This window comes from Schistocerca serialis, chromosome 1 (assembly GCF_023864345.2).
Source record: "Schistocerca serialis cubense isolate TAMUIC-IGC-003099 chromosome 1, iqSchSeri2.2, whole genome shotgun sequence".
NCBI lineage: Eukaryota > Metazoa > Arthropoda > Insecta > Orthoptera > Acrididae > Schistocerca > Schistocerca serialis.
In genome coordinates this window covers 363,531,570-363,552,612 of record NC_064638.1, presented here as the reverse complement: position 1 = coordinate 363,552,612, position 21,043 = coordinate 363,531,570, and the positions used below count along the sequence as shown (strand labels likewise).

Genomic DNA, 21,043 nt, shown 5'->3' with positions numbered 1-21,043 from the left:
CAGTAACTAACATTCTTAACAGAAGTATGCTATGAAGGCATTTTTATATCAAGCTGTAACACGTAATGCACAGCCCAGGTTGGAATATCAACAATATTATAAAAAGAACAAATTGCTACTTACTGTAAAGGTGACACATTAAATTGCAGAGAGGCACAATGAAAAGACTGCTACACATTGAGCTTTCGACTAAAACTTTCTTCTGGGGTTTTAAAAAAGCGACATGCACACACATATCAACATTATCTCCGGCTCCTCCAGAGATGGTGGTCATGTGTGGACGAGAAGTCCTTGCTTGTTTGAATGTGTGTGAATGTTTCCTTTCTGAAGGAGTCTTTGCTGAAAGCTCAATGTGTAAGACTGGTGTGTGTGTGTGTGTGTGTGTGTGTGTGTGTGTGTGTGTGTGTGTGTGTGCGCGCGCGTGCGCAACTCAGCATGTCATCTTTACAGTGAGTAGCAATCTATCCTTTCCACAACATTGTTATATTATGTAATGATATGCAGATTAGCCTTAAACGAGGTGAGAAAGTACAGATCACTAGTTGTACATGACAGATGAAATGATACAACAAAACTGAAAACCATCTCAATACAACAACACAAGCTTCATTAAAGGCATATCAGTTGTTCTGGAAAGTAAAGCAGGGAAATTAACATGCAAATGTTGTCTTCTTTTACTCACAGTGTACTCTCATTTCACGTTAATTATATTTTAACATTTTACTAGGTTTTTATAATTTCTTTTGAAAATGTTTCTGCTTACAATAATCAAATAAAGAAAGTTAAATGACTTCTGACATAGCAGTGTTAATGGCAGAAAGTGACAATAGCAGTGAGATAACATAATACAAAATCAGGACACAGAGGGGTGGAATGGGGGGAGAGGGTGGGAGGGGGGGGGGGGGGGGGAGAGAGAGAGAGAGAGAGAGAGAGAGAGAGAGAGAGAGAGAGAGAGAGAGAGAGAGAGAGAGAGGGAGGGAGGGAGAACATATGGATAAGAAGAGCATATCACAAACTATCTTACCGACTGGCTACATCCGTAGATATCAAAATGGAGCGGTTCTTTGCCTTAAACTTATTTAGAGCACCAAGGCGCTTATTTTGTGACATCTGTCCATGTAGAGGCACAGCAGTAAATCCCAGGCTCCGAAGCAGTAAAGCTGTACGAACTGTATTGTTGCAGGTTGAGCAAAATATCATAAAGGTATTACCAGCTAGCTCATTTAGTATGTGGACTAAATAAACATCCTGAAACAAAACTGCTGCTTGAGTTTTGCAATAAAGACTACAATCATTTTTTCAGTTTGAAGGATATTCATGAATTTATAACAAGCTATGATAAAAATAAAAATGATATCAGCCAAAAAAAGAAAGAGGTCTGATACTGTACATGACTTAGGTAGAAACTTTACCACTGGCAAACAATAACACCCTAAATTGTGACTCCCTAAAAATAAATTTGTATTATACCACTGATATCAACAAAAGTGTAAAGATTGGGAGTGTAGTTCCAAATGTGCAGTGAATACTGAAGAACACAAACAAATCTCATATCTATCATAGAAACATCCCACTTCTGCAAGACACACACAGTCCAAAAAATGAAGTGTGTTTTCAGGAACAAGGAACAAGCACTCTAAGAGACAGTGTTTGATACAAAGATGGATTTTAAATTAAAAACTGCTTTGTCCAATAAGACTTTCTTGAAAAATTTCATTGATGAAACCTTCTCAAGTTGTCGGTCGAGATGTAGTGTCATCTTGCTGCAATGTTTTGATAAGACAGTACCATGATATGACTGATAACCTGAGAAGATTTCACCACTATCATGCCTTCCTGTACAATCAAGTTCCTGCAAGTGTTTAACAGTTGCACATTTGTATGAAAGTACTTTCAACATACTCGTTACACTTCACTAAAATGGCTTATTTTCAACGATATTATTACCTTGAATTTCACTGGAATAAATATATAATACTGTTGCAGTTTCTCGACAGTCTGGTACTTTGTTGATACTTCTACTTTAACTGGATCCTGCAGTGAAGCTCTTTGAAGTTTCTGGACTTTCTTTGTCATTGTGGCTGAAAAGAGAAAGGTCCTTCGTTCACGTGGAATAACTTTCAATATTTTATCCACTTCTACTTCAAAATCCATATTCAATATGCGATCAGCTTCGTCCATTACCTGAAATATATAACACCTATGAGCAAACTGAAAACTTGGGCACATATTTAGATAGCAGTGCAAAACATACCAAGTATTTGAGTGCTCTTAGACTGAACCCTTTGGTGTTTTCAAGGTGATCAACAAGACGTCCTGGAGTTGCTATAAGAACATGTGGCTTCTTTGCAAGCATTAAGGCTTGAGCCATCATATCCATACCACCAACAATCACAGCACACTTGACTCCTATACTGGAACCTATAATCAAAGCAAAGGCGTAAGGTAGGAATTAAAAACAACAGCTGTTGAGACATCTACTTCACATTTTTTGAACATCACTCCAATGTCAACACCATCCAGATGCCAGTCCAAATGTTGTGCTGACATCGGGAAACTAAAAACAGAAAGAAAGAAAGAAAGAAAGAAAGAAAGAGAGAAAGAGAGAGAGAGAGAGAGAGAGAGAGAGAGTGAGAGAGGAGGGGGGGGGGGGTAATTGATAGAAGGAAATTTAATTAGAAGACTGCTGAACTATTTTGAATTTAAGAGTACACATAATGCTTGTTCTGTAAAATCATAGTGAAGGTCTTCAAGGACATTGTAGATGACAAAAAAAAAAAACAAGAATACATCATGCATATTAAAACAAGTGTGCTACATTCCTTCCACAGATTCTAAGTAAAATCTTTTTCATGGATGTCGAAGAAGTAAAAAGAATCTGAAACAGTTTTCATTTATAAAGGTAACACTACATTTATGTCATTTACAGGGATATACACTGAGGTGTGTAAAATAATTCTTAGGCCATTGTAACCAAATGTCACCAAACAGAATGTGGTATACAAACTTATTTTGACTGATAACTTTGCTGCACTGAAGACAATCAGAAATCAGATTTTAAGCAACAGATTTTAAGCAACACTCATATTATTTTGTATCATTGATGATATATACATCTGCTAAGAAATTTATTAACAGAGTAAAAAAGACTGTCCACAATAAATACTTTTGGTCCTCTTAAATCAAACTTTGTAAGTAGCTGAACATTTCACAGCTGCCATCAAGTTACTGAAAATGTGTTGCAGGATTATTGGCACCTTTTTGTAACAAAGTAAATGATTTTATGCAAACTGTTCTTATTTCAAGTGCGGATCCCATGAACAGAGTTACTGGTTTGGGTAAGATACATATGACTAATTTCATTAAGGAATAAATATGCTATGATGCAGTAGTTAGCATCCCCAGTTCCTCGAACTGGCCTCTGCCGGATTTTCTCGAGTTCAAATCCCAAATAAATGATATTATAATCTTTTGCACTCTAAACATTTTATCTCAGCTTGAATAGCTAAATAATTATGGAATGCAAGCAAGTGAAATATACTAGCTTTTTATTTTTATTTCACCTACAATTGACAACAGCCACACTGGAAATAAAAGATTTGTTTAGGTGCTTCCGCAGTTTTTACCATGTGAGTTCAAAATTGGATTGTGCATTACTTTAGAACACACTTGATTCTGACGTACACCGGCAACATCATTGAAAGTTAGGTATCGTTCCTTACAGCACAATGCACTGTCATAATTCTCAACTTCATTACATTATTGTTGGCCGATTGGTGTGTTGTGTGTTTGCATTAGGTAGTCATGAAACTGAAAGCAAGAAGGAACACTGTGATTCTAATTTCAGGGTAAAGTAATTCTTGATTCTGGAAAATATGGTAACAACAGGGTGGGACGAAAGTTCAATATAGCTGACAGTACGGGTTCATCTATGGAAGAAACAGAAATTGGCTATATTTGCAACTACTGCTACAAGAAAGAAATTCACTGGCCCTCACAGAGGAAAGCATCCCGATGTTTAAGTAAAAGTTTTGGAAGTCATCCATGAAAGGAGGAAGATGGGCAACCTGTGACTAGTGGCACCGTAAGAAACAAAGCAAAAGATATGACTGCCCTTCTTAATGTACTGAAGCAAGAGTTTAAGGCCAGCCATGGATGGGTTGATCACTTTATGAAATGGGGTTACTTATCTTTACAATGCCTTACAGCAGTATGCCAAAAGTTTCCACAGGATTTTGAGGAAAAATTTCAAGAATTTCTGCGGTATGTCATTACACTTCAGGAAAAGAGGAATTTTTCAATGGGCCAAATAGGCAATGTTGATGAGATGACAGTTTGATTTGATATGCCACATAATTAAACAATTGATAAGAAGGGGATGAAAGAAGTTACTACAAAAACATCAGACTCTGGTGTGTGAAAACTAGTGCAAAACTATCATTCTAGCAATCAGAGCAGATTTCTTAATCTTCAAGCAGAAAACAAACCCCAAGAGCCCTACAAATGAAAAGCAGTTTCCTGATGACATCACTGTTCAAAATCAAGAGAAGGGATGGATGACAAACTTTAATGCTTGACTGACACTAAAATGTATGTGTACTTTGTCCTGGTGGGCTTTCCTAATAACTATCAATGCTTTGTCTTGATCCATTTTGTGGTCATCCCACTGATGATGTAAAAAAGAAGATTCACAGCCTAGCCAGTGACCTTGTTATTATTCCTCAAGGAATGACTTCCGTGTTACAACCCATGGACAGTAATATAAAGATACATTCCACGTTCAGCAACAATATGAAACACAGTTTTGTGAACCAGACCATGAACTAACTCAGATAGGAAAAATTAAGCATGATGCACCACACATTATTACAACTGGGTTTTGGCTGCCTGGAAAATTGTGATCATAAAATCATTCACGAAATGCTGTTTCAAATACTCAGATGGCATTGGTGATATATGTACTCCAGAATGACACTAAGGGTGATGAGGAAACTGGAAATGAATCTGTTTCTGGTGTATACTCCTCCAAGGATACCGGTAATAGTGACAGTAGTAAATAATGATGAGTAATGCCTGTAAATTATGATCTCTTTGTTTGCGTGTCATGTAAGCAATCAAGTTAGGCATTATTTTCCAATAATGACATTTACACTTAACAATAGGTCACTTAAAATTGTTGATATTTTGATAGTTCCTGTATATTTCCATTGTTGTCTTAAATAAATTTAGCCTACCACTGATGCATTAACGAATTCTCTTTGTTATGTTTGTAATTTTTAAAATTTAGGTATGGATTACATTCGATTTTGCATTACATTCATGTAAAAATGGTGGCTGATTTTGCCAAGAAACACCTTCAATTCAGATAAGTTTGTCGGGTGTGGTCAGAAGTCTACTGCAGCACCATTTCAATCAGTAGGCCTGATTCCCTCTTTGGGGAGGTAACGTCCAGAATACTCCATTTCTGGCTGAAAAAAGCCTGCACTTCTCTAAATGACAATGTAGGCTTGCATCCCAGAGTGTCATAAAAGATAACGAGATTTTGCAAATGCTCCTGGCGGGAAGGGCTTATGACAATGAGATCATCCAGGTAATTCATGCAAGCTGGCATGTTGTGTCCGTTGTTCCAGAAACATTTAGAAAATTGCGAGGGCTTCGGCAATGCCAAATGGGAAATGCTTGTACTTGTACAATCCAAAAGGCATATTAATGACAGTGATGTTCTGCACTTCCTCATCTAAGGGTAACCAGAGATACGCACCAGGGAGCTCGAACTTTCTGTAGGCTTCCGCTCTAGCAAGTTTGGTGAGACAGTCTTTCGGCAGGGTAATAGGATAAATTTCCATCTTTGGTTGAGCACAGATTGTAGCCTTGAAATCACCACAGAACTCGAGAGAACCATTGGGTTTTATGACGATGAGTAGAGGGGTGGCTCATGCGATAAGTATCACTGGCTTGATAACTCCAGCAGCCGGGAGACAATTTAACTCTAGCTTCACAGCATCATGTAAGGTAACAGAATTGGTCTGGCATGGTAAAAATGAGGTGTGGCATCTGGCCAGAGTGTGATGTGTCTGGAAGCCTGAGGTACATCCCAAATCTGGTTGAAATAGAGATGTGGACACTGTGTAGAGATTATCCAGTTCCTGTAAAGGAAATGCAGTTGATACCACCCTGACTTCACCAGAAGTAGAAAACGCAAACAACATGAAGATGTCAAGGTTGAAAATGTTCGTAGCAGAAGGATGACCAAAAACAAACAACGAGATGGGCTGTGTAACACTTTTGGAGCCTATAATGATTGAGGACTGCCCATGTATTGGAATAGAACTGATACCGTAGGCCACCAAATAACTGTCATAGCAGTGACAACTCAGGCAAGCCCAACTGTGCATACATCACCTGATGTTTCAAAGAAACTGCAGTTCCTGTGTCCATCTAGAAATGTATGTTCTGGAGAGAAATGCGAAGTATGAGAAACAACTTCTGCATGAAGGGGTCACCTGGAGGGACCACAGACTGCAGCACATGTACAGTACTCTGGTGCACTCGTGGGGTGGGATGAGAACTGGTGCAGGAATGAGCAGAAAAGAAATGCTGGTATGAAGGGAGCAGTCCTAGTGACTGTCGATGAGGAGCAACCGGAGGCTCTGATGCCATAGAGACAGAAAATAACATATCACAATACTGCTGCAACCTGGGGGTCACTATACACCTGCAATGTGGGGATGGAACACATGGTGGCATGTTAACTGCTGCAACTTGTGGACCTGCCATGCATAATTTATTAGGAGACTGGGCAACTTTGAACGAGTGTGCGATAAGCGTAATGTCCTCCAATGATGGGTTATCCAGTTTTGATGCCACTGTGTGGAGTTCAGAATTGAGTGCCAGCTGAATCTGAACCACAACATCATGAATCAAGGAATTTGCATCTGAAGTCTTGCAGCCTGAATTGATGAAAGAGAAACTGCATTTGCGGCTGAGACCTCGCAAGTCAGTGACATAGGACCGGTATGATTGTGAAGGCAGTTTATGGTATTTGTGAGGTGTGAGGCTTGAGCCTGGAGGCAACCACATGATATCATGAGAAATAATTGGTCAACAGAGTGCATATTTCCTGAAACGTGGTTCAGACAAAGGTGCCAATTTGCGGAGCAGAAAAAACGTGTTCAATGATGCCCAAGGCAGAAATAATGTTGGCTGCAATGAATCATCTGTGACTTGAGATGCCACGAAATGTTGCTTCAGTCAATGCAAGTGTGTGTCCCAGTCCTCTGTAGCATCACTGAAAGGCAGAAGCGACAGAGGACAGATGGGGATGTCGACTGCAGGGGGTGCTGAGGCCTGTAGCAAAGTGGTCTCATGCACTCGAAGTTAGTTTGCCTGAATCTGAAGTGACTTTTGTAAAAAAATCTATCTCAAGCTGCTGCTGTTGCTTCAAAAGGCAAACCAATTTAGCATCCATGCTATTGAACAACTTCCTTTCTCCTTGTCACCAATGCTATAGCCATTAGTTGCCACATATAAGAGCACACTCAAGAACACAGGAGAGGAACACCTGAAGCCTCAAGGCAAAAGGGTTGCCTGCAGAAGACAACATGACACGAAGTGGTAACCAAGCTAAACACAGCTGACTGACAGTGGACAGGGCACAGACTAGGACAAGATCAATGCAACCTAAGTAAACAAAGGAGTCAAAGTTGAAACCTTCATTACAATAATATCATCAGGCTGAAAACAAAGAGATACAGAATCCGAATCCCAACTACAGAGAAAGACGAAGTGTTAAGTGAGGCTGTTATCAAATAGTCCGTAGCACAGCAATGATAACAACTGACAATATCAGAAATGAGTACAGAACTGATTGGCCAGTTGCTGGGCAGCTGTATTTATATCAGCTGCAAGGAGCATTATTGGTTGGTGTATTCACATGGTGAGATGAGTGACACACTCATGCTGTGTGCACAGCACTGCAGCCCTCTAATGGCCATCTACATCATTTCCTCTGGAGAGTATTAGACTTCGTGAAGTTGGGTGCTAAATTTTTCATTCTTGTCAAGTACTGTATATTCACTCCAGTTCACATTTTTAAAGAGTTTCCTAAAATAATCAATTTTTGATTCACTGATTATCTTTCAGAGCTCAGATTGTGGCCAAGAGCAAAGTGGACACCTTATGGCACAACATGCAGCTGAACTTAATGTGCTGGATATCATGGCAGCTTCACAACCAGAGACATCTGTATCCTACCTTCCACCATCAGCTCGAACTGCACAGATGCGAGTTACCCCTTTAACACATTCTCTGGTCCAGACATCATCCTGACCTCAACCTACAGCAACCTGCTGTCCTCACACCCTCTGTCTCACAGTTTCTGGCCCCTCTGTCCTATCACGTCCTCCCGATTAATGTCACCTCACCCTCATTGTGCGCTGATCTCTGCCAGTGCCCCCATCAGTCTTTACCACTTATTGCTCTTCTTTTCCACCCCCCTCCTCTCCCCAGACTCCCAAAATTGCACCTTGCAGCCTTGTTCTGCAACTATCTAGTCCCTGACTGACTTCTCTTCACTATCTATACCCTGATATCCCTCCCCCTGCTGCATCCGACTCCACAATGCTGCTTCCTATCGATTCGAAACACCTCTTTCCAGCCAGTGATAGCAGTCATGTGTGCGTGAAGTGTGCTTGCTTGTGTGAATGCGTGTGTTTTCGTTTCTGAAGAACACTGGCTGAAAGCACAATTGGTAAAAGCCTTTTCATTGTGTGTCTGCAACTCAACGTGACATCTTTTTAGTGAGTAGCAATCTATCTTTTTCATAATATTGCTGATATTCCAACCTGAATTTCCATTGTTTACCATAAGGAACTACCTGTCATGGTCTGAGAGGCCTCTGACGTTGCCTTAGTAATTTAATTTTGTTCATTACACATTTCTATAAATGGAGGTCTTTGAGGAATCAGCTACTGCTGTCAAGAAGTTTACAGTAGGAAATAGTTTGAAATGATAATGCTGCTCACTGCAATAGATTCTTATTGGAAGAGTCATTGCAGACACCCATATTAAAATTACAAACATGCCTTTCTTCCCTGTGCAGTAAGTCAATAGAGTTCCAAGGTAGTTTATGAACAGATTACTTTTCTCTGAAGGTGCTCAGGACGTACACTGTCTTGTCACATTAATGTGACTAGCTGTCGAAAGTCATAAAAAACAACTTTTGAAGCACAAACACTGTGAGACATGCAGGAGAGAATCAATGAGGTTCTGGAAGGTACTGACAGGTTTGTGGAGCCATGCTGATATTAGTGCTGCGGTCAGCTAAACTGCCTGATTGAGGTGGTCCCACAGATTCTCGATTAGTGCTCTTCAAATCATGCATGTATTCTGGAAGCTGTATGGCATTGTCCTCCTTGTGAATGCCATTGTGCTCGGAAAAAACAAGCTGCATGCAGGGGTGGACATGGCCTGTAAGAACAGATGCATAGTTATGTTGATCCAATGTGCCTTCCAGACTGTTGAGATCACCAAGGTAATGCCATGAAAACATTCCCGAGACCATAAGGTATGCAGGGTTTTTGGTTTCAGACATTTCACACCGTACATGCCGACTGTCACCTCTCTGAAAGAGCATAAAATGTGATTCATCTGAAAAGAAAACCTGTTGCCACTCAGTGGACGTCCATCTGTGATGTTAACATGCAAATTCCAGCCTTTGTCATCGATGCATGGGCGCATGAACCAGGCACCTGCTGGGACGGCCTGTATGAACCAATGCTCACTGAACAGTCATTGAGGAGACACTATTGGTAGCCTCCTGATTCATCTGTGTGGTCAGCTGCTCTATTGTTCCATGTCTATTTGCCCATATACATCTCCACAGCCATCATTCACCCCTGTCATCTATGGCCCGTGGTGCACCACAACTGTATCAGTGCCAGTTTTGGATAGCAACATGCATGATACACTTTAACCATGGCAACAAACTAATAGACCACAAACTTAGTGTTTTGATAATGCTTGCACCCTTGGCTTGAAAGCCAATGATCATGCGTTTTGGACATCACATAAATAGCTTCGTTTCCACATTACGATAATGACTGCATTTTTTCTGTGTCCCCCATCACGCTATATACATCCTCCACTGCAAGTACTGCCACCTGCCATCTGTGAGTGGTTATTGCACGATAATGATGAACACAGGCAGTGGCCACACTAATGTTACTGAACCGTGTATACTGCTCTATGCTATGTTTAATAATATCTTTATCCTTAATGTACGAGTGTCCCTGGTGAATGTGGCAACTTTCCCATCTCAATTTCTGTTCTGCTGAAGTGAGATGTGATCCTAAATCCTGCAAACTTAACATAACTATACCATTGGTCACAAGATGTTCAGGGAGAGAGACTATACCAACTTGGTTTGATTACTAGTTAATCAAAGAAATAAGAAGTGCATTAATTTTATTCCTTAGTCCTTTGGATACTGTGATACAGTGAGGACAGCCAGTGATTGCCAGGAAATTTTCAGTAGATGTTTCTATGGACGCAGCATGCAAGAATGACTTATTTGTAATGATTACACACATCACAGTGAGGTTAACAGTCTTCCCAATGCTCAACTAGGTAAGTAAACAGGAGTAACGTGCCAAAAACCAATACTATCATGTAGGAGCAAGCCAATCATCTGACTACTTTGCAGCCTTAAACAGAAGAAGAAATATTTGTGTTGATGAAGATGACAAGCTGTAAAAATGTATATCCCAACTGTACTGCTGATGAAAGACAATAACTAGTTGTGGAACATTATCTTTATACTGTTTTGTTTTATTATTACTAAAACTTGTTATTGGAATGTTAATTTCATAATATACTTGAGCATTCTACGGTTTCTACCAAACTAGTGCAGATACTCCACACAAACTAAAAGTGTTGTTAATGTTTATAGAGCTAATTTTAAGTCTAACTGTATAAACATTTCTAAAACTGTTACTATTTGGCAACAGATTCAGTCAGTAAAATAAGGACTAATGTGCTAAACCATACATGGGTTAAAGAAAATATACGGGTGAAAGGAAATTCAATTTACAGTTCCAGCTAAAAGTGGAATTTTGATCTCAATTTCTCTTTGCAAGTATGTAAATCGAAAGAACAATAACATATGAAAGAAGTTTACAAATACTTCTAGTAATTTGAACTGAGCTAACTGATTGCAACATCTCCAAAAAAGAAAGCAATGATGGCATCAGATTCTCATGTGTCTTACCAAGTGCTTCAAACTGTTCCGATATTTGGAAGGCTAATTCCCTTGTTGGAGTAAGTATGAGAGCAAAATACCTCTGTGGATTCTGCAAAAGGGCCTGCAGTATTGGAAGTGCAAATGCACCAGTTTTCCCTGAGCCTGTTTCTGCAAGCCCAATGACATCTTTCCCTGAAACATAAAAAGAGACACAACAGTTAAAAAAAACCAATAACATATTCTGGGCAACTCTAACAATGTCATAATGAAACAACTTGATAGGTACTGCATTAGAATCTGAAACCAGAAGTACACAAGAAACAGACCACCTCCTTGGGAAACTAGGCAAGCTTAAAGTCTCACTAATATAATTAAGCTAGGGTATTAACTTAATCGGGAGAGGCAGAGGGAGAGGGAGAGGGAGGGAGAAGTTTAACATGTTATGACTGTTGAGGTGATTAAAAAAATGGAGCAGCTAATCAGAGGAAGGAAACTAGCAAGAGCTCTTCACTAGTTGGTAATCAACGAGAAGACTGACAACAAGGAAGTGGTCACTCTTTCATAGAATGTCATTAATACACTGGTGTCGCAACAAAAGGAAATCTTGCAAGGTTGCAGTCATTTTGTCACAAAACAGTGTAAAAAGGTGATAGTACAGTATAAACAATGTAAAGAACACAGACGATTGCAACATGCATAATGGTAGATAAAAATTTTCTTCGTTTTTCCAACTTAACGGATTTCCACACACATTCAGGCAACTGGTTAACACACTTAGTATACAGTATGACCACCTCTGACTGCAATACAGGCCTGACAACGACGGAGCATGCTGTGAATGACGTCATCATTCTCATGTTGAGGCAGTAACACCCATTCCTCCTGCAGAGCTGCTCGCAGTCTTGGAGAGTGATTATATGAAGATGGTATCTGTTCTTGCGGACATGTCAGAAACCGGGACCTCCTGCTTACATGACAGATGCTCTATCCATCTGAGCCACCGAGGGCACGGAGAATAGTTTGACTGCAGGGATTTATCCCTTGAAGGCTCCCTGTGAGACCCACATTCTGAACTTAAATGTCCACACACTACCTTCGTAGTGCCCCTGCCCATTACACTCATTACTCGCAGTAGACAATCTTATCGAGTCCCGTAAGAGTTCGGACAATGCATGTGCATCCACACATAAGAAGGTTAATGGCTGCTTAGGCTTAATTTTAAGAAGATGGGATCTGTTCTTTCGGAAATGTCTGAAAGAACATGTCCGAAAGAACAGATACCATATTCATATAGTTAAGGTTAACCAGCCATTGACCTCCTCCTGTGCAGATGTACACGCATTGCCTGAACTCTTACGGGACTTGGTAAGATTGTCTGCCATGAATAATGAGTGTAATGAGCAGGGGCACTACGAATGTAGTGTGTGGACATTTAAGTTCAGAATGTGGGTCTCACAGGGAGCCTTCAAGGGATAAATCCCTGCAGTCAAACTATTCTCCGTGCCCTCGGCGGCTCAGATGGATAGAGCATCTGTCATGTAAGCAGGAGGTCCCAGGTTTGAGTCCCGGTCGGGGCACACATTTTCAACTGTTGCTGTGGATGTATATCTTCGCCTGTCGGCAGCTTAAGGTCTTGATTTAATTATCATTTCAATTGAGAGTGATTGGTAGATGCTGACATGATGCAAGCTATTCCCTAGTGCATACCACACATGCTCTATGGGATTCAAATCAGGAGAGTGAGCAGGCCACACCATGTGTGCAGTATTTTCCACTTCCAAGAAAATATCAACCACCCATGCTCTAGGAGGTCAAGGATTATCATTCATCAGTATGACATCTGCGCCCACAGCACTTCGCAACAATTGTAGATGAGATCCCGAGATCTCATCGTGATACCTGACAGCACTTAAACCTTGCTGATTCACCCACATAATTTCATGAAGAGGGGTTCAAGTGGTAAACACAATCCCTGCACACACCACTAGGGATCCTCTTCGATCTCTGTCCCTTTTTACAATGTTTCGGCCCTGAAATTGTGCTCCATGTTCCCTCCACATTCGAATCCATTGATAATCACTCTCCAGACTAAATAGGCACTGATCTGTGAAAATGGTGGTCCACTGTTCAACTGCCCAGGTGTTATGTTGATAAATCGCCTCCAGACCTTTTCTTCTGTGAAGAACCGTCAGAGGTAGACATACAGCATGTCTCTGGCAATAAAGGCCACTCTGCTGAAGCATTCTGCACTGCCTTGATACACCACGTCCAGTGGATGCTGCGAGCTCATGTGCCTCTTGCCATGCAAGTACTAAGGCAGTCAGGTCATGCCCTTACAGCCAAATATAGGTTCTCTCTTCTGAAATCACACATGGTCGGCCCTGCCCTGGTCTTCAGGATACAGTTTTGGTCTCTATAAACTGTCGCCACATTTAGGAAACAACAGAATGATTCACATTAATCAATAGAGCCAAATCAGTTTGCAACTGCCCTGCTTCCTTTCTTTCTATGGCCCTCCACTGCAGACAGTCTGGTAGGCATCTCTTTTGTGCCATACTGCATAGTCTGTGGCATGAACACAGTGATTGTGCATGTGGGTCTACCTGGCAAACACTACCTCATTTCATTTCATGGGGGCCTGACGTCATCTTTGGCACAGTTGTCCATTGAGCAGAATGCTATCTTCCGTGCAGAACACAACTGTATGGACATCTGGTTGGCAGTTTTTATGATTATATAATGAATTAGACACAGGAAGGGGAAACAGCAGTTTGTTGCTTTAATTTTGGATGCCAGTGTATTAACAGGATTGCAAGATTGAGAACTACACTAAAAAATGTATGGTCTAAGCCAGAATACATAATGAGTCCTACACAGAAGTGACTTGGTTCTCCAGTCAGCTCATTTAGGGAGCATAAATGGAATCGCACTATGATGTGGAACATGTCAATTAGTTTTTCTTGGTGAAAATATGGCTAAATACAACCATGTCGACTACTGGCTTTTCCATTATTATTAATCTACATTAAAAAAAAAAAAAAAGACAGATCCATATGTATGTGTTTGAAGGGGAAAGGGAGGTGGTTTGATTTTTGATTTTGTTTTGTTTTAGGGTGCAAAAACAGCTAAGGTCATATGAGCTCCTGTCAGAACCTTAGAACCCGAATATGAAAAAGGGGTTAAAAGCAACTACACATTATGCCCAATCAATGGAAGGAGAGAAAGCTACGAACAAGGGCTTCCTCTTGGAGAGAGGTCCAGAAAATGTGCCGTAGAGACAATGGGGGTCCCAAATCAAAGATTAAATGTCCTTCCCCATATTTCTTTGACAGATACAAAGTTAAAGGTGGTCAACAGCCTGCATGTAGTTTGCTAAAATAGCTGATAATTCAGATGGCAAAAAGGTGTTCAGTTAGGAAATGGCAAACCATCAAAGGTTGATGACAACGAGCACAAAGTGGTGGGGGATCACCATTTGACAAATGGCAATGGCTAGAACAACAATGGCCAATATGCAACCTAGCTAAAATTAACTCCTCATGGTGAGAGGACCGAGAGGAGGATGGCCAAGCCACTGGGAGAGGTTTAATTCCACGAAGCTTGTTCTCATGAAGGGAAGACCAGTGGCAATGCCAAAGAGAGACCACCTGCAACACACAAATCAGAAGGAATGGAAGAACTAGCGGGCTGAAGTAGGACTGCAGCCTTGGCAGCAGTGTCAGCAGCCTTGTTCCCAGTCAGGTTGATGTGACCAGGAACCCACATAATCACCACCACTGCTCCCTCACAAGTGAGCAATGGAAGCTTTCTTGGACCCACTACACTAAGGGATGGACCATGTACAGTGCACAGAGGCTCTGAAGGGCACTGAGAGAATCGGGGCAGATGACAACTGAAAAGCCTGAGTCGCTGGATGTACTGCGTGGCCTGATACAAGGTGAAGAGCTCTGCTGTAAATACTGAGGAAGGCTAACCCAACACCAAGGTCAGTCCAACAGCCATCTGTGTACACAAAGGTACTGTTGCTAAGTTCCATGTGAAGGTCATGACATTTACAGAGACAGATCAAATCTGGAGTGGTTTCCTTGGGAAGTGAATGAAGTCCAAGTTGAACATAGGCCATCGCATGAAGCCTAGGCAGTGAAAGGTACACATCCATTGGGAATGTGACAAGTAGCGTGAAGTTAAGCTGCCAGAGTAACAGACAAAAGCTGACTCCAGGAGGTAGCAAGAAGAGGGATGCACATCACACTGGCAGCCAAAGGAGTCATCGAAGAAGGAGACATACAATGGGGTGCCAGGCATGGCAGACAAATGGTATGCATATCCGCTGAGGAGAACATCATGCCAGCACGACAGCGGTAGTTTGGCAGCTTCTGCATGGAGACTCAACTGGGCTATTGTAAAAGGTGCCAATGGCCAAATGGGTTCCACAACAGTAGGTTGCATTCAGACAGCATAAGATGGCTGGACATGCAGGTGCATAAGCGAAACACCCATAGTCTGGTTTCTAACGGACAAGGGATCAGTACAAACATGGGAGGACTGTCTGATCCGCTCCCCAGGAAGTACAGTGGACAGTGAGGAACTCAGTGCATCAGGCGGCCACACATGACACGTGGAAGGACCAAGAAAGTTTCCTATCAAGCTTTTGTAGCTTCAGCGAATGGATGAGCAACAGGCCCAAGGCGTAAAGTGGTGGAAACACCTATTGTGTCGCCAGAAATTCATACAAATTGTTTAGTCAGTGGAAAAGCAAAGGCGACTGTCGATGATCCATGAGTAAAGATGATCGAGAGGTCGCTGAAGATACCGCTCAAAGAGACAAGTCTGTCGAGAACTGCAATATATCGCAGAATCATCCACAAAAAGGGAGCCAGAGATGCCTGCAGGAGACACGCCATAATAGGGTTAATGGCTATGATAAAGATGACAACATTCAGGACGGAGCATTGAGGCACCTCGTTTTCCTGGACAATGTTGTCCGGCAAGGCAGAATCCACATGTACCTTCAAAACTCTGTATTTTTAAAATTCCTGAAAGAAATGGTGCAGGTGGCATTGGAAGCCCCACATGTAGGGACTACGGAGCATACATTCCCCAGCACATGTCATAGGCTTTCTCCAAAGACTGTGGCTGTGTTTTTTACATGGTATTTACACATAAAAACATTCATGTCATGGGTTGAAAAAGTGACGAGATGATTAACTGCAGAACGCCATGCTTGAAATCCACACTTAGAAGTGGTCAGTAAATTGCGAGACACGAGCCACCATACCAGCTGGGCAGTAATCATATCTATCACGACCTTGCAAACACAGCTAGTGAGAGAAATGGGGTGGTAGTTAGAAGGAAGGTGTTTGTCCTTACTGGACTTATCTATGGGTACGACAGTGGCTTCTTGCCACCATCTGAGAAATGTGCCACCTGCCCAGATGAGATTGTATGTATGAAGGAGAAAGTGTATGCCCACAAGAGAAAGGTGCTGCAACATCTGAATGTGAACATAATTCGGCCCTGGGGCAGAGGATTGGGATGAAGTGAGAGCGTGATCTAGCTTCCTCATAGGAAAGGCAGCATTGTAGCATTCACAATTCTGAGAGGAGAAGGGTATCACCCTAGTCTCCTCCACTCGTTTCCAATAGAGGAAGGCAGGGTGATTGTGCGTAGAGCTCAAAATCTCCACAAAATAGCAGCCTAAGGTGTTGGGGATAGCAATGGGGTCCAATTTTCGTATTTTTATTTGTAGGTATAGGTGTTTTGGTACCATCAACTATGGTCAAGGGAAATGTCTGATTCCAATTTCCATAGTTTTTGCTGTAGGTGTTGTTTTGGTATAGTCAGCTGCTGTTGACCTATATAGGTCAAGGGAAGTGTCCGATTCCTGTAGATTTTTGTAATTTTTTTTTTGTTTGCCATCTTGTCTCTTGTGTGTTTAGGGATTGTGGCGTTTTTTCTGTTATATTTAGCTTGTCCCGTCCCTAAAATCCCCAACCTGTGGTTGTCCCGTTTATTGTATTTTTGGATGGAGATGTCTTATTTATATGTATTTTCGTGTTTGCTGCTGTGTGTATGTAGTGATATCATAGGCGCCATATTGTACACACTTAGAATAGCCATTTCCGCCGTACTGACGTTGTCATGAGTGGAATCTGACACTTCCGTATTCCCCTTCTAGTGTTTTTAATTTAGAGATAAAATTGCTCACTGGTAAAAATTTGGACAAAGCACATTGGGCTGGGATGTGATTACAATGAATAATAAATGCAGATTTTATCTAAATAATGCAGTCTTTCTGAGAACTTGCCACCTAGCCCTTTAGTGGCTGACACAGAGAATAGGGGACATGCACTTGAACCACAAACACTCACAAAGCATCTCATATGTCGAAGGACACAAAGCACCAAATGAAAACCTCGTTTGCTGCCGTAGATAAACACAATCTGATGCAATATTTGTTTTGCAATGGCAAATGCTTGACAGAAGTTTACACCTGACACTGAAATTCACTCTATAAGCATCAGCCAGCAACTGTAACTGATACCTAACAACACCTATTGCCAGTAGGCCTACTCCTAGTGCTTCATAGTGCATTCCTATCCTGGTCGACAGCAATGATAACTCCTCCCAAGAAACCAAATTGTTATTGTAACAAATTTTTGAAGCAAATCTTTGATCCCACTGGTGAAGAATGCACACACCTTTTATAACTGCTTGATGTAAATTGTTCTCTGCTAAATGTATGGCATTCCATTATATTTTTCATATGAAGAACTGAAAAGTTTATTACTTTTGAAAAGTCATGTAAACTATAAACATAAAAAGAGCCACTGTATAATAGTACAACTGCAAATAAATTAGGTCTGATTTGTGCGCTGATGTCATTGCATTCTTAAGCAATATATTCTAGTTAGAATGTATGTTAACATGTTAGGCTATATGGTTTTTGAACATCTACAATGAGACATTGGATTATTGTCACTTAAGAACCTTAATTGGGGGAAATAAAAGAAACACTAGCATTAGCACTGTGGAAACTGTCTTCACATTTTATCTCAAAACGAAGAGTACATACCTTGGAGGGCTAGTGGTATAGCTTCCCGTTGAATTTTTGTAGGTGCTTTCCACTTAAGTTGTTCACATGCTTCACACAACACGTCAACTACGCCCTGAAACAATAAATAAAAATCTCACTACAGCAATCAGTAAACATTCGATTTTGATTTAAACTTTTACATAGTTTTATTTCACTTAACAGTGGTAATTTATATTAAAGTTTCTGCACGCAAACTGAAGATTTAACTTAAAACCAATTTCAATCACAAATTGTTTGGCTCACTTATATTTAAAGACCTGAGCTCTTTGTTTTAGAAAAAGCTATAGCACTTTCATTTATCACGACGGAAATATGAACGGATACACGTAAATCCGCAACCAATTGTTAATCATTAATTCTTTTCTGTAAACATGCCAAGAAATGTTACAATCGGCCATCCGTTAAAATAATTTAAGTTCGGTCTGTGGCCTTTACATTATATGGTACAGTCCCAAGATGTAATATTTGCTCAGCTATTGTGGCTTATTGTCACACGTGTTATCCTCATGAGAAACACGACACTTTAATTGGAATTTAACGATTGATCTTAATGCGTCAGGTCATGAAATCAGTAAACAATGTCGCAAATAGTTTTGACAGGCCCTCATCTTGTTTACACGTAATATCCACATAAACTTTCAACGCACACTTCCAAATTTACCTATCAGGAAAATAATGTTATAGATCGAAAGCACACTACCAAGTCCTTAAATGTAACTTCTTTCTCGGGGTCCTCTTCAACGACGCTATCCAAGATTTCCTCACTTCCAGATTCCGCATTATCTTTCGCCATTGCTCAAGCACAACAACAACAATACTGCAACGTGCTCCGAATGAGCTGTAGCAAAGATACAATGTTTACAATGTCATCTATCTTTGGCTTATTATACCCTTCGGAACTTGAAAATAATAGGAGTAGCTCTTTGGTTAGCAACCGAGTCAATATGATTGCACTAGTTAATTTCCTAATACAAAAAAGTAGGGCAAAAAGCACTTAGGACATAAGCAAGTTAAATGTGTTAGTTACATAAATCAGGAACAAAATTTTGCATAATCTGAACAAATTTAAATTCGAAATGAAAGTAGTTGTTTTCTTTCTATTCCATGTAAATAGAAAATCTTTGTAAATAAAAGTATTTAAATAGTAACTGCAAAACAATATTTTCAAAATACCTTTATTCAAATAAAATACCTTGACTTAGTGAACATTCTACATGTCAATTATTTAATTGATTTTTACACCAATAATTGTTCAAATCTTTCATCTTTCATGTTCCACCTATGTGACTTCATTATCATCCAACAAAGAGAAAATTATTGTTCAACAGAAGCAGAGCTTGGTAAATAAGTATTTATTTTAAGAGAAAGTTTTTTTACAGTTGTATATCTGTTCAATGAATCTAAATTATTACCACCATCTCTTAAATCTTAATAGTTTTTCCTGGTCTATTGTAGCGTGAGCACTATCACTGGCTAATGAAGGGTCAGAATACTCAATGATCACATACTAAGATTCAACGATTTCTATTTCTGAGGGTTGCAAGTTCCTCCCATTTCCTTTTTCTTGTGTCTTCTGCTGCACTTCTGAAATAAACAGTTCATTAAGGTATTCTTTGCTAACCTTGGGTTGTTGTTGTTGTGGTCTTCAGTCTGGTGACTGTTTTGATGCAGCACTCCATGCTACTCTATCCTGTGCAAACTTCTTCATCTCCAAGTAACTTCTGCTCCCTATATCCTTCTGAATCTGCCTAGTGTATCTTGGGTACCCATTTTATTTCGAAAAAAAGGCTAAGATATGGCTGCTAATATACCGTCCTTTACCTTTGGTCCTCTAATTTACAAAAACCCTCAAAAAGCCAATTAAGACTTTACTTCAATAACTTCTATTAGCACAACACAGTACATGAGGCTACCCATTTGTAAGCTGCTTAGCATTCTTTGAATTCTCATTATTTCTGGCAGAAGAACTCCATGGTAAGCAAGTTTGTCCCCTTCTAAACTTCTGATGGCATTAGCAATAGATTTTCAGCACTTGTGCATTCCTTACCAAATTCTGTTTCAATTTGTTTAAAAGCTCCCAATCCAAGTTTCCTTAAAATTTCGTTTAGAGTATCCATGACTTGAGTAGATCTTCAGTAGAATTACAGTATGAATTCCATCATATTGGACATGGATATGTAGGGAATTTTCCAGTTGATTCCAAATAGGTTTCACAGACTTTAGGAGCCCTTGAACATAGCTTCTAAAATGTTTGACATTTTGACATTGATGCATCATAAGGTTTTTCATGTGAATTACTTCGAAATTGGAACTTACCCCTATCTCTTTGTGCTATTCAATGTAATTTATGAGTGACACACTTCTTAGGCCGATGTTTCAAAATGCACAAATTATCTTCGTCTAAACACATGATCATCATTATCATCATCATAATCATCATCATCATCATTACCACTTAGAACTTAAATGTTTTGAACATGACTGAATATCTTTCATTTATTCATGTATCTGAATCTTTTCCATATGTTTTAAAACCTTTGACCATATTTGTTCCATTGTCGATAATAGTATTCACGATTTTGTCAGCATTAAAATAAAATTGAGAATGTATGTCCACAATCTGGTTCTTTATTGTAACTGTGTTTTCCCTGAAACCTGCTGCAAGCCAGCTCTAAATTTTTATCTTCAAATGTTTCACAATCAACCCA

At 40.2% G+C, this 21,043-nt stretch overlaps 1 protein-coding gene across 1 annotated transcript in view; it reads right to left on the bottom strand.

Moving 5' to 3' along the window:
- LOC126470392 (probable ATP-dependent RNA helicase DDX47) overlaps positions 1 to 19,181 on the bottom strand; it is a 50,734-nt gene extending 31,553 nt beyond the window's left edge. Inside the window, exons 1-6 of the mRNA XM_050098238.1 lie at positions 19,036 to 19,181; positions 18,315 to 18,408; positions 11,267 to 11,431; positions 2,255 to 2,421; positions 1,948 to 2,184; positions 1,025 to 1,248 (exon numbers count right to left, since the gene is read on the bottom strand). Of these exons, the coding sequence (XP_049954195.1) occupies positions 1,025 to 1,248; positions 1,948 to 2,184; positions 2,255 to 2,421; positions 11,267 to 11,431; positions 18,315 to 18,408; positions 19,036 to 19,128 (980 nt within the window). The 5' untranslated portion in view covers positions 19,129 to 19,181. The remainder of the gene's footprint in view (positions 1 to 1,024; positions 1,249 to 1,947; positions 2,185 to 2,254; positions 2,422 to 11,266; positions 11,432 to 18,314; positions 18,409 to 19,035) is intronic.
- Positions 19,182 to 21,043: the final 1,862 nt, after the last annotated feature.